This window comes from Herpailurus yagouaroundi, unplaced genomic scaffold (assembly GCF_014898765.1).
Source record: "Herpailurus yagouaroundi ecotype Mexico unplaced genomic scaffold, PumYag 142, whole genome shotgun sequence".
NCBI classification, from domain to species: domain Eukaryota; kingdom Metazoa; phylum Chordata; class Mammalia; order Carnivora; family Felidae; genus Herpailurus; species Herpailurus yagouaroundi.
Genome location: NW_024412397.1, coordinates 27,841,383 through 27,857,499, shown reverse-complemented (window position 1 = coordinate 27,857,499; position 16,117 = coordinate 27,841,383). Strand labels below are relative to the sequence as shown.

Here is a 16,117-nt window from a genome sequence, read left to right as displayed (position 1 = left end):
CCCTGTTCTGGTTCCCTGTTCTGGTTCCCACCTGTGGCTCCCCACCACCACATGTGCCTGATTTCCCACCCAAGGGAACCAGCTAGTCCGATATCTCAAAATGAACCACCCCTATTCTGGAAGCAGAGCAGGTGATGTAGTGTGGTGAGGTTGGTGGTTTTCCCGTGTCACTGAAATGTTAGTTCCCACTAACATTTCACTTTAGGCTACCCGGGGTATTAGGAAAGCTCACCCTCAACCACTTCTGCCCCCTCCGATCCACCCTGCTCACAAACACCGAGGGATTTTACTGAAAAACAAATCCGATTGTGAGTGTCTGATAAGTGTTTATTAAATAAATCAATGAACTACATTCAACTTCTGTCCCCCAGCTCACCGATTCATTGATTGATTGATTCATCGATGGATTGACTGATTCATTCATTCACTCAAAAATATATTTTGAACTGCTGCTTCCCTGACCCTGAGCTCTTTCTCTTATGAAGATAGACTAGAATACAGTGCCGGGTCTCAGGGCTAACCCTCAAATAGCAACCTTAGATTCCACGGTTGCTTGCTTGAGTGTTTGGCATTTTATAGTTGTAATAAGAAACATTTAAACATCTTGCAGCCGGCATGGAAATTCTTGTTAGGAGGAAGGCGAAGTGTGACCTGAGATCCCAGTTCGGTAGGAGACCAAGTGCACAGAGACGTGTTCTCCCCTGGACACAGTTGAGGAACTGGGGACAGGGAGACACAGAAGGAACAAGAAGTGGAGGGGCCAGAGAGGCTGGCTGAGGCTGGGGCCACGTGCAGTGTCCACACTGGGAGGCTGGCAGGCGGTTGGGCTGGCCAAGGACATGTTAGTCTGGGGACGCCAAGAGGGCACTGAACATTCCATTTGAGGTTGCTTGTTTGGAAGGGGTTTCCATCGCTTTCTCCTCTCCTCCCGCATCACTGTATATACATTATATGATCATGGATATCAAGGAAAGGTCTACGTCTAGTACCTGGGTGGCTAAGGGATATGCAACCAAAACATGTTCAGAAGCAGGAGTCTGAATGAATGCCAGCCTCTGAGGGTTTACACATCATCTTCTCTAATGGGAAAGCACAGGGAAGGCTTTGGACCTCCCCAAGATGCAGATTTGGGGAAGTCTTTTCCACAGGTGAGCTCCAGTCAGGCTGTTTGTGCACAAATTAAAAAAAAAATAATGTGTATATATGTGTGTATATATACATACATATATACACACATATATAGGTATATGTATTTACATATGTATGTATATGTATATATGTATATGTATATATGTGTAAGGTATATGTATTTACATATGTATGTATATGTATATATATGTATATGTATATATGTATATGTATATATGTGTATGTATATATATACGTATATATATACACACTCCTATTTTATTTTTATTTAAAAAAAATTTTTAACGCTTATTTATTTTTGAGAGAGAGAGAGAGAGTGTGAGCAGGGGAGAGGCAGAGTGAGAAGAAGACAGAGGATCTGAAGTGGGCTCTGTGCTGACAGCAGAGAGCTGGAGGAGGGGCTGGAACTCATGAACCGTGAGATCACGACCCGAGCCAAAGTCGGACACTTACCTGACTGAGCCACCAGGCACCCCTATATAATCCTATTTTAAACACACTCATGGACATTGGCATGGAAAGAGCTTTTTACAACATTTTAGGGGCACCTGGACGGTTCAGTCAGTTAGGCGTCCAACTCTTGATTTCGGCTCAGGTCACGATCTCATGGTTCCTGAGTTCGAGCCCCACGCTGGGCTCTGCGCTGGAGCCTGCTTCAGATTCTCTGTCTCCCTCTCTCTCTGCCCGTCCCCTGCTCTCTGTCTCTCTTTCAAAAATAAACATTAAAAAAAAACTTTATAAGAAGGTAATTTGTGCTCCAATGCCTTTTGATGTAACTCCAGACCTTGACGGCTGCTTTGCTTCAAGAGAGGTAGGGCTGTGTAGCTTCCAGGTATGAGCGTGTCTGATACCCCATCTGCTCGGTCGGCCCTCCAGCCCTCCCCGGGACTCTCCCTCCGCAGACACAAGCCTGTGGTTCCCTCTCCGTGTCCTCCTGAGGCCTGTGGGGTGTTGCTTCAGGACCCCACCGACTTGGTCTGGATCTGGTCTCTGAGCCCACCTGCTCTCTTGCTCAGACAGGAACAGGTCACATGACCGCCTAAAGATATGCCCAGGGAGGCCACGGGTCCCTCCCAAGTCCCGGTGGCCTCTTCGCGTTAGGCTGTCGCATGAGCCCAAGCCTCCAAACACACACACACACACACACACACACACACACACACCGCCACAGCCAGTCTTTGCTAGATGAACCACGTGACTGGTTTTATTGGGTAGAAACTGAGGGCCTTGCAAGCACAGTGACAGATACAAAGTGCCCTGATTATACTCCGAGGACAGATCAGTCATCACTTCCGAATCCCTCAGGGATGGCCGCACACAGCTATACTTTGGATGGATGTACTTTGGCCGGATGTACTTTGGACGTACTCCTGGATGAACCCCTGCCCTTGCGCACGGACTGCACTCCCCGTCGCCCCGTCTCCACCCGGCAAGGAGCGTCTCCCTCCGAGGCATCAGGCCTCAGGGTGGCGGACGGAGCGAGCCGGGCGGGCCAGAGAGGGACGTCCTTCAGCATTAGCCCCCTCGCCCTCAGCCTGCCCGTCTCCGCATCCCAGCAAGTGACACCTCGGCCTCCCTTTGCTTCTCCGGTGGGAACGGCCCCGTGGAGCACGTGCGGTGTGATTCAGCTCCTGGGAAAGGACAGCGAGAGAGGCACGGGCCGAGAAGCCCCCAGAGGTCACGGCCACGTGGCCCCTTTGTCTTCACACACGGCAGGCCACTCGGAGTGGCGTCGGTGCCACCAAGCCCTCGGGGACAAACTCCTCTGCCTTCACGTGAGCCCCTGGGCAGGGCTCCCTGCAAAGTGACGCAGGGCCAGCACGGCCGCGGGGCGGTGGGCAGGTTTCCTCTGCTGGCCTCGTCGTCTGCCCCCACCCCCAAGCTTCATCCGGGCAGCAGGGTGGCAGGGGACTGACTCCACACTGTTAACACTAAACGACCCGGCGTGTGCTCATTGAGATAGTGTGTTAGTTAAAAATAATAATGATATATCTCCATACGTTTCACGGTTCAAACAACACAGCTTTGAAGAAGACGTACAGCTTTCTGTGGGGAGGGCGGTTGGGTCCAAAAATGAAATTTGCAGGCGACCAAGAAGACCCTGTTGCACCCTAAAACATTTGTGCAAAGTGTGGGAGCCCCCAGGGAGGACTAGCTGCCCCCCAAAGCAACGTTGGGCAGGAGAGCATGCTCAGAAGGTGGCCACGGTGAGAGTCAAGGGTCCCGTTGAAGAAGAGTGTGGGAGGGCTGGCTCCGGGATGGGCTGGGAGGACCCGTCGCTGGGGCCCCCACCAGCCTCCTCCCAAATAGCTACGGCGCCACGGGTCTGATGCTGACCTGCTCCACAGTCCCCCTCTGCTCAGACCTGTGGCCTTAGGCGACCCTCTGCCAAGTACAGCACAGCCACCCGGTGTTCCGGCTCTGGGCGCCCTGCGCGCAGGACCTCGAGAGGAATGAATGCTACAAAGAGCCCTCCACAGACAGAGGCAGGGTGCGAGGCCCGGGGTAAAGCCCAGGCCTGGACCAGACTCCAATCAGCCTGGCAACCTCAGCGGGAAGAAAGCAGAGAAGCCTGAGAGGCTAGTGCAGGACATGGCTACTACCCCCCTGTCCCCTCAGGAAGCTGGGGCGCCCGACCCCAGAACGCTACCACAAATCCCATGTGACCGGGGGCATGCCACAGTCGTCCTTCTGGGCCCCAGTGAGGTCGGGACGCCCCCTGACCGCCCCACCCTTCTCAGAAGAATACAGGGAGGCCTGGTGAGAAAACCGAGGACGACGGTGCCTGGAAAGCAAGAAGTGCTCCTCTGTGGGCGGAGAAAAAGAGTCGTGTTCTTAAATTCACAAAGGACTCCGGGTCGGAGTCACTGCAGAGACCGCCCTGGCCCCAGCGTGACCAGGACACCACCGGTGGAAGCAGAGGTGCAGAGAGAGAATGTCGTGGCAACGACCATCTACCACGCTGCGAAGCTCCCTTTCAGGGATTGGTGGGGGGAGCGGAAGGGGCGCATCCCCCCCTGCTCCTGGCCTCCTTTTTCTTGGGGGAAGAGTCAGAGGGAACACGCCGGTCCAAAAGAGTGAGTCTGCCTATCTCGTTTACCCTACATTCTCAGATAATGAACTACTGCACCCACCCGAACTTCAAGAGATCTGAGGGCCAACCTTTTAAGCACCAAGATTTCTAAGATTGTGTTGTATGTGTTTGGGAACGGAAGTAATTCCGAAATGGGTAAGCTGCTCCTCCGCCTTCTTAAACACAGGATACTGAAGGCTGTTTGCTCCCGTTCCCCCAGTCTGGTCGCCGACATCACAGGGTGAGCAGATCTAAGATGCTCTGGGCCCTCGGGGCTACCACAGCACATTTGCACCTCCACTAACCGGCCTCAGATCACTTGCTGCTTTCCGAAATGTGTCGAGTTTTGGTCTTTTTAATGCCGTTACTGTTAGGCTACTAGCTGCCATTTCTTGCTACATCTAGCACCTGTTGTCATTCTCTTCGTTCACTTTATTATGAGAAACCGGAATCAAGTTCCCTAGAATTGAATTTAAAATTAAAGCGAACACCACAAGGGATCCGCTGTTTGCAGAATGTTTGGTCTTTAACACAGAGCTTTACAGCATCTATTTCGGGGGCTCAAAATCAATTTTCCTTCATCTGAGTCCCCAGCTACCTAAGGGCTGAGTGAGCTTGCTTGGGTAAGTGGTCCCGGGAAGTGAGGTGTGCTTTGACCTTGTTTCAGTAAGAAAGTAATCATGGTCTCCTTTAACAAGTCTGCAAGGTGTTCAGTGGGTCTCGTAAACTTTGCCGTTGAATATGGGCTTCTGAGCTGCTATGCGGATAAAGTTCTTGCTGGGACCACATCCTTGGAGGCGTCTCCAGAGGGAAGGGGCAAGGGACTTGCCTCCAGTTGTGGGGAGGAGGGACTGAGGCAGGATCCAGACGGTAAGATGATGGATTCAACTGGAACCTTTTCCAAAGGCAGGCGGAAAAGGAAGGAAGAGCCCAGCGCAATAGGGAGGGAACTTAGTCCCTGGGTCACATGAACCGTTTCTGCGGAACGTTCCCTCATCACCACCTTCCTGCTTGTTTTCCACGGGTGTGGTGGGGGATAGGGACAGATCACTGCACCCAGCTTCCACCCTCAGTGGGCCAGGAACTCTGTGCTAAAGAGTGCAGCGTGGCAGAAGAGCCCGGGACTTAGCCTGAGTGACAGTCACACTCGCGGGAGCCCTGGGAGTGACCATCTCACGGCACTTTGACCTTGTCACACCCTGACTGCTGGGGTTACCTTGGTCTGGGCACCGGCTCCCCACAAGGCTCCCTGGGCATGCTCTCCAGGGGACCGCAGGCACGTCAGCAGGAAAAAGCAAACACTGGCCTGAGGGTTAAGGGTCCCGGTTCTGTCCTGTCCCTGCTCTGGGTCAGAATCCACCCCCACCCTCCCACCCCCCAGGAAACCTGAGGCAGATGGAACCAAGCAGCCACATGCACGGCACAGGCAGAAAGCACAGACCTGGAGTCAAGGGCAGGGTGCCCAAACCCCCCAGTGTGCCCAGGACTGGGGAACTCTGCCGGGATGCAGGGCTTCCCTTGGGTCAAACCTGGAAAATCTGAGGCCAACCAGGATGGGGCCCCCTCATCCCTGGACCGGCATCACCATCACTTGGGAGCCAGCAAGAAAGGCCCCACGCCAGCTCACCGAAGCAGAGACCGCAGGCTGGGGCCCGGGAACCCCCAAGCTCTCCGAGTGACTCTGACGCAGCTTCAGGTTCCAGAACTGCTCTAGAATATGGTTCTCAACCTTGGCTGCGTATTCGAGTCATGGGGAGAGGCTGAAAGACTTGACTACCTGGGTCATACCTCAGACCAACTGGATCAGAGCCTCTGGGACGGACCGGGTCCAGGCACAAGTATTTCTCAAAGCTCCTCAGATGACTCCAAAGTGCAGCCGAGGCAGAGCCCCTCCGCCCTAGGACAGTGGATCTTAACCGCTGTGCCGCAGAGTCACGTAAGATTTTTGAAAGGATCGAGGCCCTATCCCTAAGCCAACTGAATCAGATTCTCTGGGCGAATCTCTGGGACCCGGCATGAGGGTTATTTTATAAAGATCCCCGGGTGATTCTAATGTGCACACAAGGCTGAGAACCACAATTCTAGAGGAAATAAAACTTTTACCCCAAAGCTGAGCAAGTCATTTTTATTGAAGGAAATGAGTTACTTAGTTGCCAAGGGAACCGTCCCCCGAATGGAAAGAAAGACAGTCACTGATTTCTGGCTTTTGTGCCAGGTGCTAAGTCACTGACTGAAGCGTGTATTTCTCTCTCGCTCTCCCTCTGCCTTTTCTGCTTGTTGAAATGAAAAAAGAAGGAGGGTTCACAGAAGAGACTCTGCAGGGGAAACATCTAATGACTTGAAAAAGATGGGCAGAGCTGTTGCCTCTCAGGATACTGGCTGTGGCCAGGACAGCTGAGCCCAGCTAGCAAAGCAGACCGGGTCTGCTGAGCCTCAGCAAAGGTGTCAAGGTCATCAGAAGCCAGGGATGGACCAAGGGCCCAGGAGAACTGCTCCGGACCAAAAGGAAAATCAGAATTGTATTACAGAGACACTGAAAACAACGAATGCCATCTGAGAATAGCTTGTACCTACCTACATGATACTGTATGAAATAAACCAGTCACAAAAAGACAGATACCATATGATTCCACTTATACAAGATACCGAGAATAATCTCATTCACAGAGACTGAAAATAGGGTGGTGGTTTCCAGGGGCTGGGGGAGGGGGAGTGGAGGCTGTCCTTTAACGGGCATAGAGTTTGTTTTGTAAGATGAAAGGTGTTCTGGAGACTGGTTGCACAACAACGTGAACGTACTTAACTCTACTGAACTGTGTGCTTAAAAATGGCTCAAATGGTAGATTTCATGTCATGGGTATTTTACTACAATCAAAAATAGAGGAAAAAAAAAAATCTCTGATCGTGTCAAGGCCAAAACAGATTTCATAAATGTAATCGATTCCCAAGCAATTATTTTTGTGTTGCTAGTTTAATAGTGGGTTATATCTTATATTCGTCTTCACAGAGGGGCAGAAGTGGGGTTGTGTGCCGGATTTTCATTTTCACTCTTTTCTCACTTAAGACGTTATCTCGTCTGAATTCCACGCCGGACATCACCACTCACCGGGCAGCCGCCACTGAATGGCAGGCATTGCAGAGTGTGGTTCTCCATCAGCTGTGCTGATATGGAAGGTGACAGAGAAGGAGGAGCCAGGCGTGACCCAGGTTTTTCGGGTGAGCGACCACCAGTGCAGGAGAGCCATTCACTGGGGGAGGGTTGGGGGAGGGAGGAGGCCAAGGAAGCTGGGCTCACCGAGTGTCTAGTTTGTGCCAGGCTCTGTGCTAGGCATTGTGCAGCCCTATTTCACTTGACCCTCGCCACAGCTGGAGAGGCTGGTGTCCTGGCCTCGCTCCTCAGGTAATGAATCAGACCCTCCGGGAACTTCAGCAGCTCCCTCGGGGTCACGCCGCTAGTAAGTGATAAGAGGCAACCCTGAATCCAGGGTGTCCTTTTAACTACGCCAGTTGAGGACATGATGAGGTTTGCAATGCAGTGCAGGGACAGATGTTCAGGAGGCCGCGGTGAGCGTGCTTCCGAAGATCCAAGGGAGAAGCAGCCTGCAGGTAAGGGGGCTAAGACGCAAGGACGGGAGAGACAGGCTGGGAATAGATGAGCTTTCTCTCCTGCTGAGAGAAGAGAACCCTGAGGTTCACAGAAAGTGAGTCAACAAAGGGGCCTGAGAAGGAGCATTCAGAGACAGGAAGGAAGTCAGGGGAGAGTGGTTTGTTAGGAAACAAAGGAGGAGAGGACTCAAAAGGACAGCGAAGCCACCCTTGTCACATGTCACACGGATTTCAAGGATGAGGCCTGAGAAGCAGCCGCTGCATTGGCCATCACCAGCCTGCAGGATTCCAGCTTAACTCCAGCACACCCTCGTCCTCTTTCCCTGGTAACTGTCCCCGAGCTCGGACTTGCCAGCTTTTAGCACACGTGTGGGATCCTGGTTCAGTGTCTGGACACGCCCACCAGGCTGTCAGCCCCGGGGACGGGCAGGGGCTACGTTTTGATCATTTCGATGGATCGTTCATCCCCCAGCACCTAGCACGATGCCTGGCACAAAGTGAGTGCCCAGTAATTATTTGTTGAAGGCCTGGCTGAAGCCAGCTCTGCGCCCTCCCTCAACTGTCAGGAGGTGCCGTCCCTGCCCCCTCCCCACAGTCAGCAAAGTCAAGGGCCGTGAGGCCCTCTGCTCTCTGTGGCACCAGGTGACTGGTGGGCAGAGTTGCTTCGACAGCATTGCTAAACCGCCTCAAAGGCGGCATCTGACCTTGAGCTACCTTCCGTTCTGCTTGGCTAAGCACTGAGTCATCTACTTGTTTCTGCTGCCTTTCAACCCTGGAGCCGTGGGTTTAGCACAAAGGAAGACACGGGGGTTGTTTTATTTGTGGGGAATCGATTTCCCTTAAATAAGAATTTAAACTGCTAGTCTGCACTGCACGGTGGGAGGGTGTCGGGGCTTCGAGGAGCATGGCGGGGGCTTCCTGAATCGATGCCCAGGTCTCTCCAAGCCTTTGAAAAAAATGTTTTCCCCACAAACACTGACTGCGGGAGAAGGAGGATGGCCTGGAAGTCAGGAGACCAGGTGAGTCCCAAACGAGGCCCTAGCTGGCCATGGGGCCTTGGACAAGTCAGTCAACATGTTGTCACTCTTTCTGGGCATCTCTCCTCACCTGCAGACGTAGAGATGCCCTCAACCCACCCCACCCCCAGTGCCAGGACAGCACACGTTCACTGTGGGTGGGGGTGGGGGACAACTCCAGGCAGAGACTGCCTTCGGACCCAAGACGGCCTCCCAGAGCATGTGTCCCTGGAGCAGGGTCCACCCTGCAGCGCCACCTCCGTCAGGATCCCTCTGGTTCCAGCCCTTGTGACACTGGCCGAGAGGCAGCTAAGACAGAGGTCCAGAGCGTGGGCTTTGGGGTTCCACACACCTGGGTGTGGTTTCCTCCGCTGGGTGTCTGACCTCCTCACCCGATGGGAGCCTTCTTACCTACGGGGTCTTGTGATGATCACAGGAGATAATGCAAAGAAAGTGCTTTGTGCAGGGCCTGGCACAGAATGAGAACACACTAAATGTTAACTATCGTAATAACAAATACTATTTGTGGCTCAGATCCATACATCAAGAACACCTCCAACAACAAATTAGAGATTGCAAGGACCCCAGAGATCTTTCCTAAGCCTCTAGTTGTAGCGATGAGGAAAGTGAGATCTGTGGAGAGAGGAAGCAACTCACCCTAAGACCCGCAGGCAGAAATGGGACCACGAGTCCCGATTCCTCTATGGGTGTGGATCATTATGTCCTATCGCCAACTCCTACGAGGGCCCTGCTGGGGCAGATGCCAACCCGCAGCACCCTCGAGCGGTGGGAACCCTGATGTCTGATTCACCGCGGCTCCTGCCCCCCAGCCCTGCCCCACCTGGAACAGAAGTGTCACTCAGGGGCTCTGGCCATTCAGTAGAGCCCCAGACACGACCCAGGCCCCCTCCCCCTTCTAGGTCTGTTCCCTTAAATGGGACAAAATGGTCTTTAGGAGTCTTGCAGTCTTAACATTCCACAGTCTCAAGAATTGCACTCAATTAGCCATAAACAAGTGGCTGGAAACCTCCAGAAGTACCTTGGGAGGAACAGGCAGAGACCAAGAAAGCGCAGCCCTCCACCGGCCCTGGGGAGTTTTTCCCAGTTCATGGCGTACTAGGGTCTACTTAGTCTCAGTGGCTACTTCCCTGCCCTACAGACAAGCAGCGTGAGGTCTCCCGGTCAGGATCAGGGCTCAGAACAGAGGCGGAAGCATGCACTCCATGACAACCCACCAGTGTGGAACACAAGCCCAAACAAAGCGGTTTTGCCAAGAAAGGAGCCGTGCGCCGGGAGCCTGGAGGCCTGGGACCAGGCCCACACTCCCCTCTGTGTCTCACTGGCGGGATGTGCTGCTCTGCGTTGTACAAGGAGGCCATCAGATGGCAGGCCGCACTCCCTGCTGAAACCTCACAGCCCCTCATCCTCCCCAGAGCACCCAGCAGCTGGGTTCGGGCCTGCATACGGTCTGCCCTCCGGCCCGAGGAGAAAGCAATACTGAATTGATTTGTCATCACGTCTTCCCAAGGCCAACCCCAGACCAAAGCAGAATAGGCTTTCGGAAGTGTCTAAGGGAGGAAGGGAAGAACGGAGAGAGGGAGGGAGGGAGGGAGGGAAGGCGAGAGGTTGGAGTCTGAAGTCCCTCCAGAACTAACATTCTATGAGTCCGTGCAGCTAGGTTCTAAGGCAATTCACCGTGGGTGTCTATTAGGTACAGCCACGCTCGTGGTGGTAACACCCTGCGGGGAGCAAAGGGAATGAACTTCAGATGTGAAATGCCACGTTAACCCCTTTTGGCCCAGGCACAGTTAACTTCCCAAAGCACAGGCGCTGTGGGTCCGTGTGCGTGAGGCCACCCGGCTGTGTAAAGTGCCAAGTCCTGCCTTCATAGCAGAAGCCTCAGTGATGCTGGTGTCGGAGGCCATGATGCACTCCCGTCTGCAAAGCTCATCGGTTGCATCTCAGTGCTTTCCAGCCTGGAGCCCACAGGTCAGAAACACAATGTAGCAGGATTCTGCAGGATTCTGGAGCATAAAGAGGAACAGATCTTATAAATAACTCCTGGTTAAAACAGAGCTGGAAATAAGGAGACAGGAGAGGAAGCAAATTGCTAAGCACGTATTGAGTCAATCACATTGGCTTGGAAACCTTAGTGCAAATGGCTGGTCCTTCTCATCAGAATATCAAACACAGGATTGAACCCGGAGGCACCAAGACTGTGCATGTGTGTGTCTGAGGATGTGTTTGAAAGGGCGTGGTTAAGACCCTGGACCCCCCTGAGCCACTCTGTCTTCACAGGAAGGTCTGGCTGCTGGGTTGCTCTGTAAGCTCTGAGATTCTAGACAGCGATTCACAGCTGAGGCCTCAGTATAAAACTCAGGAAGCCAAAAGTCTGAATTAAATCTCGACCATGCTCACACGTCCAGTCTCCCCCTTTTCCATTCCGTAGGGCCTTTCTTTAGCTGCGACAAGGCCACTACAGCCTGCACTCTCCCGAATGCTAAAATTGAGTGCAAATGTGCTTTAATCACTGGCAATCCTCAAGGCCCCTGATCTCGGGGTGTGGCCCAGCAGCATGCTACCTACGGGCAGGGTGGGGTCATAGGGCCCCGGCTGAGGCCAGGAGGCTTGGCACAGAGCTGACTGTGCCCGCGCCCCCCCCCCCCCCCCCCCCCCCCCGCCTCCTGGCCCACGCACTGCCCGGCGCAGGAAGGAGAGGAGGAGCGAGGTTCTGCTTGCCGGGGTGGCCGGCCAGCCTGTGCCGCCCTCAGCAGCAGGTGCAGGTGCCCGTGTGCACGCGGAGGATGCCTCGGCTGTGCAGGTGCAGGAAGTTGAAGATCTCAGAGGGCATGGCGTGGAAGCCGGGGCGGGGCTTGACGTTGTCATAGTAGTGGTGGGTGATGTAGAGGCCCGAGGGGTTCATGGGGAAGGCCCAGAAGCCGAACAGGTGCACCTCCTCGCAGAGCTCGAGCGCCGCGGTGGCCAGGATGAGGCCGGTGCTGATGCGCTTCGCGCGCACCCCCAGGCTGAGCCAGTAGCGCGACACGTTGACCAGGTATTGCGGGTGGAAGTAGTACACGGCCTGCGTCGACTCGAAGTCGTCCAGCACGTACTTGACGCGGATGGACACGTCGGTGTTGCGCGTGTTGTAGAAGGCGGGCAGCAGCACCGACGCGTTCTCGTACACCTGCAGCACCCGGTAGAAGGGCCGCCGCCACTTCTCCAACTTGTGGAACCTGGGCGGGGCCGGAGCAGAAGGGTGGTCGGCCCCCGCCCCCCCCCCCCCCCCCCCCCCCCCCCACCCCCAACGTGCCTGTGCGCCTCTTCCCCCGCCCCACCACCCCTGCTGCCCCCATCCGGCACCCTGGGGCCTTTCCAGAAAATGCAGGGGACTCAAGGCCACCCCGCTTCCTTTCATCTCATTCACCTCCTAAGATGAATGGCCTGCCTTCTGTTTTCTAAGCAGAAGCAATCTGAGTCCAAAGGGACGACCATGTAGGGAGGGCAATGCTTAACCCAAAGGGATGAGAGCATCCGGGGGCGGGGTGGGGGGGGGGGGAAGGGGGGACTCGGTGGGGAGGTAGGGAGGAAGTGGAGGCTTTCCCTGGGCCCTCAGGGCAGACGGGTGTACTTTCTTTCCCAAGATCCCCAATGAGTACCCCCAAATGAGTGTGCCTGCTCTCTCCTTCCTGCCCCGCAGCCCCTCACTCGTGCTTTCCTCGCCTGATTTACCAACTCTTTAGCCTCTGGTCTCTGGCTGTCCCCTCTCTTACCCCTGTTCTGACCTGGATGATGTGACTAGGCCCTTGGCTGTTGTTTTAACCCATTGACCCCCGTCCCCAAGGCCTCCCAGGCAGACAAACCCCAGGAGGGGAACTAGGTGGGGACTGAGATCTTTGTTAAGAGTCTTCTCCCAGGGCCCCCTGGATACACCAGGGTAGGGAGCTGTCTTCCCCCATCACACTCAGGAAAGCTTTCTGGCCCATCTACGTGAAGACTGTCTAGACCGGTGCTGTCCAAAAGAAATAGAACTGAGGCCACATATCTCACTTAAAATGTTCTAATGATCATATTTAAATAAGTAGAAAGGAGTGGGTGAAGTTAATTTTTATATTATATTTAATGCTCACAATGTTTTATTTAACCTGCTGTACCCAAAATACTACTCTTTCTTTTTTTTTTTTTTTAATTTTTTTAATGTTTATTTATTTTTGAGACAGAGAGAGACAGAGCATGAACGGGGGAGGGTGAGAGAGAGAGAGGGAGACACAGAATCTGAAACAGGCTCCAGGCTCTGAGCAGTCAGCACAGAGCCCGACGCGGGGCTCGAACTCACGGACTGCGAGATCATGACCTGAGCCGAAGTCGGACGCTCAACCGACTGAGCCACCCAGGCGCCCCCAAAATACTACTCTTTCAACAGGTAATCGATACAAACAATGGATGAGATATGGTCCATCCTCCTTTCCACGTTAAGTCTTTGAAATCGGGTGTGTGTTTACACTTATAGACAGCCCATGTCAATCTGGATAGCCACATTTCCAGTGGCCAGTAACCACATGTGACTAGCGGGTACCATACTGGACAGCACAAGTCTAGAAGAGGGTCAGTTACCTCTCGGTGATGATGCTGGGGTTCACAGTGACCACATCCGTCTTCACTCCCACATCCATGGTGTACTTCTCCGAGATGGGGGGTAGGTTGCACCTGCACAAGAGACAAGGCACCCAGGCCGTATGGGCTCAGTCATTCTAGACACAGCTGGAGAGCAGGCAGGGGGAGGGCATGGGGAGGGAGGAGATGTTGCTCCTATGGGCAGAGGGAGGCAGAGGCAGCCAGCTGGATGGAATCTTTGTGGCCTGTGCATAGAGAGGCAAGTTTACTCCTCCCCCCCTCCCCCGAGTGGCACAATGATGGTGGACAGCCTCAACCCCAATCCCTCTGCATGAAGCCTTTATTTTCAACCCATCTTCTTTATCCAGGCTAAAGATGTAAGCGAGGATACCCAAAGAGGCTAGAAGGGGCTCTATCTGAGGAAGAAGAAATACCAGGACCCATCTCTGACTTAGTTAAAGCCAGGGCGAAGCCAATATTGGTGCCAGCCCCAAGGCCGCCCTTGTTCCAAGCCCTGCTTCTGGAAGTGAAGAACCCAGTTGGGGAGGGTTCTGCACACCCACAGATCTGCACAGACCTTCATATAGCTGCTATGCTCTTTTTAAAAAAATTAATTATTTTGAAAACAGAGGTGTTCTTTGCACACGTCTCATTCCGCAGACGTGGAGACAGAGGACCTGAGAGGTTTGGCCACTGGCCCCAAGGGATAGGGCTGGAGAGGGCAAGAAACAACCCAGAGCATGAGGGTGTGCAGGGCTGGGGAGTGGAGGCTGATCTCTTGAAGGACAGCATTGGGGGATGGGGGTGGGGCACCACAAGAGGGAAGGGCACAGAGCCGGAGGGCCGTGGGGGCAGAAGCAGCAGGTGCAGAGCCTGGGGGATTCTTTACCGGAAGACAAAGTCAGCGCTGTTGATCTCTCTCCCACAGCGGCTGTTCTTTAAGATGCCTCCATTGCCCACCACTGCACACTTCTTAAACTGGGACCGGTAGTAGGGCATGTCCTGGGGGAGACAGGGACGCGGCTGTCACAGGCAATGCCCTCCCTGCCTTCTTTGGGTGCCCTCACCCCTGTACCCATGATCACGTCTACGAGCCAGCCTTGCAGGGAATGTGGGAGAAAAGTGGTTATTCCACTTTGCAGATGAGAAGAGAGGCCAGGAGACTTGTTCTCAGTCCCACTGGCCAGTACGAATGAGCTGGAACAGAAGCCAGGTCTCCACAACCTTTTTCAATAAGCTCTGGGTTGCCTCAGGTTTCCAGAGAGAAGAGAGTACAGGTTGTGGCTAGTCCTGCTTGCCTTTGGTTTTGCCAATGTTGGGAAGCTCATCTTTATGACTTCTAGTATGCATGTTTTATTGGTTAATGCAGATGTTCTGGGGGGTGACAGCAGCAGAGATGGGGACAGGGCCGCCTGGGACCAGGGCCCTAAACCTGGCTCTCACCCCTTTCAGCTCAGGGCATGGTACAGACCCTCCCTCTGCTCTGCAGGGGGGGGGGACATGTGCCTGGGATTCAAAGATCAGATGGACCGGGACACATGGCAGGACTTGGCAGCAGCAGGGACAAGAGACCAAGGGCTGAGTAAGCAAGGCCACACTGGGGAACAGTGAGAGGCCAGAAATTCCTGAAACCTCTGCGAAGTGCAGAGGAGCCCGGGACTTAGCCTGAGTGACAGTCACACTCGCGGGAGCCCTGGGAGTGACCATCTCACGGCACTTTGACCTTGTCACACCCTGACTGCTGGGGTTACCTTGGTCTGGGCACCGGCTCCCCACAAGGCTCCCTGGGCATGCTCTCCAGGGGACCGCAGGCACGTCAGCAGGAAAAAGCAAACACTGGCCTGAGGGTTAAGGGTCCCGGTTCTGTCCTGTCCCTGCTCTGGGTCAGAATCCACCCCCACCCTCCCACCCCCCAGGAAACCTGAGGCAGATGGAACCAAGCAGCCACATGCATGGCACAGGCAGAAAGCACAGACCTGGAGTCAAGGGCAGTGTGCCCAAACCCCCAGTGTGCCCAGGACTGGGGAACTCTGCCTGGGATGCAGGGCTTCCCTTGGGTCAAACCAGGAAATCCCAGGACCAACCAGGATGGGGTCCCCTAGGCAAAAGACCCAGGTTCAGCCCTGGTTTTGCGTGATAATGAGGTGAAGAAACCATAGACAAGTGTTTTGAGTTCTCAGCAACTCGGTTTTCCCATCTGTAAAATTAGGATAATTCCATGTGTATGTCGTGCTTTTCAAAAGTGAGACAACGCGAAGCAGAGTTTCTCGATCTGGCACTGTTGACACTTTGGACCATCTCATTCCTTGCTTGGAGGGGGGGAGGAGGGGGCTGCCCTGTGGACTGCAGAATGTTTAGCAGCATCCCTGGGCCTCTCCCCACCGGATGTCAAGGGTAACGCCCAATCATAACCACCAAAATGTCTCTAAACGTTGCCAAATGTCCCCAGGGTTGAGAACCACTAGTGTAAATGAAAAGCCTATCCAGGGTGATGCTTGGCCCAGAGGTATCTCGGCAGGAGGACCAGATTATTACTGTCATTAGTCCCCAACGATCCGTCCCCCCAGGAGCCTACTGGACAGCTCCCCTTCCAGCACACATCACCTGGCCAGCCCTGAATGACAGCCGCCCCGGTCGGCACCTTGGCCTCCCGGTGGGG

The 16,117-nt window shown here is 54.1% G+C and overlaps 1 protein-coding gene across 4 annotated transcripts in view; it reads right to left on the bottom strand.

Annotated features, from left to right (window-relative positions):
• Positions 1-6,331: 6,331 nt before the first annotated feature.
• Positions 6,332-16,117, bottom strand: part of ST8SIA5 (ST8 alpha-N-acetyl-neuraminide alpha-2,8-sialyltransferase 5) — an 81,295-nt gene continuing 71,509 nt past the window's right edge. For 2 of the 4 annotated variants that reach the window (XM_040478913.1, XM_040478915.1), the window contains 3 exons: positions 14,348-14,460; positions 13,459-13,551; positions 6,332-12,080 (listed from right to left, as the gene is read on the bottom strand). In XM_040478913.1, the coding sequence (XP_040334847.1) occupies positions 11,612-12,080; positions 13,459-13,551; positions 14,348-14,460 (675 nt within the window). In that variant the 3' untranslated portion in view covers positions 6,332-11,611. The remainder of the gene's footprint in view (positions 12,081-13,458; positions 13,552-14,347; positions 14,461-16,117) is intronic. The other 2 variants (XM_040478914.1, XM_040478917.1) reach the window with 2 other exon arrangements.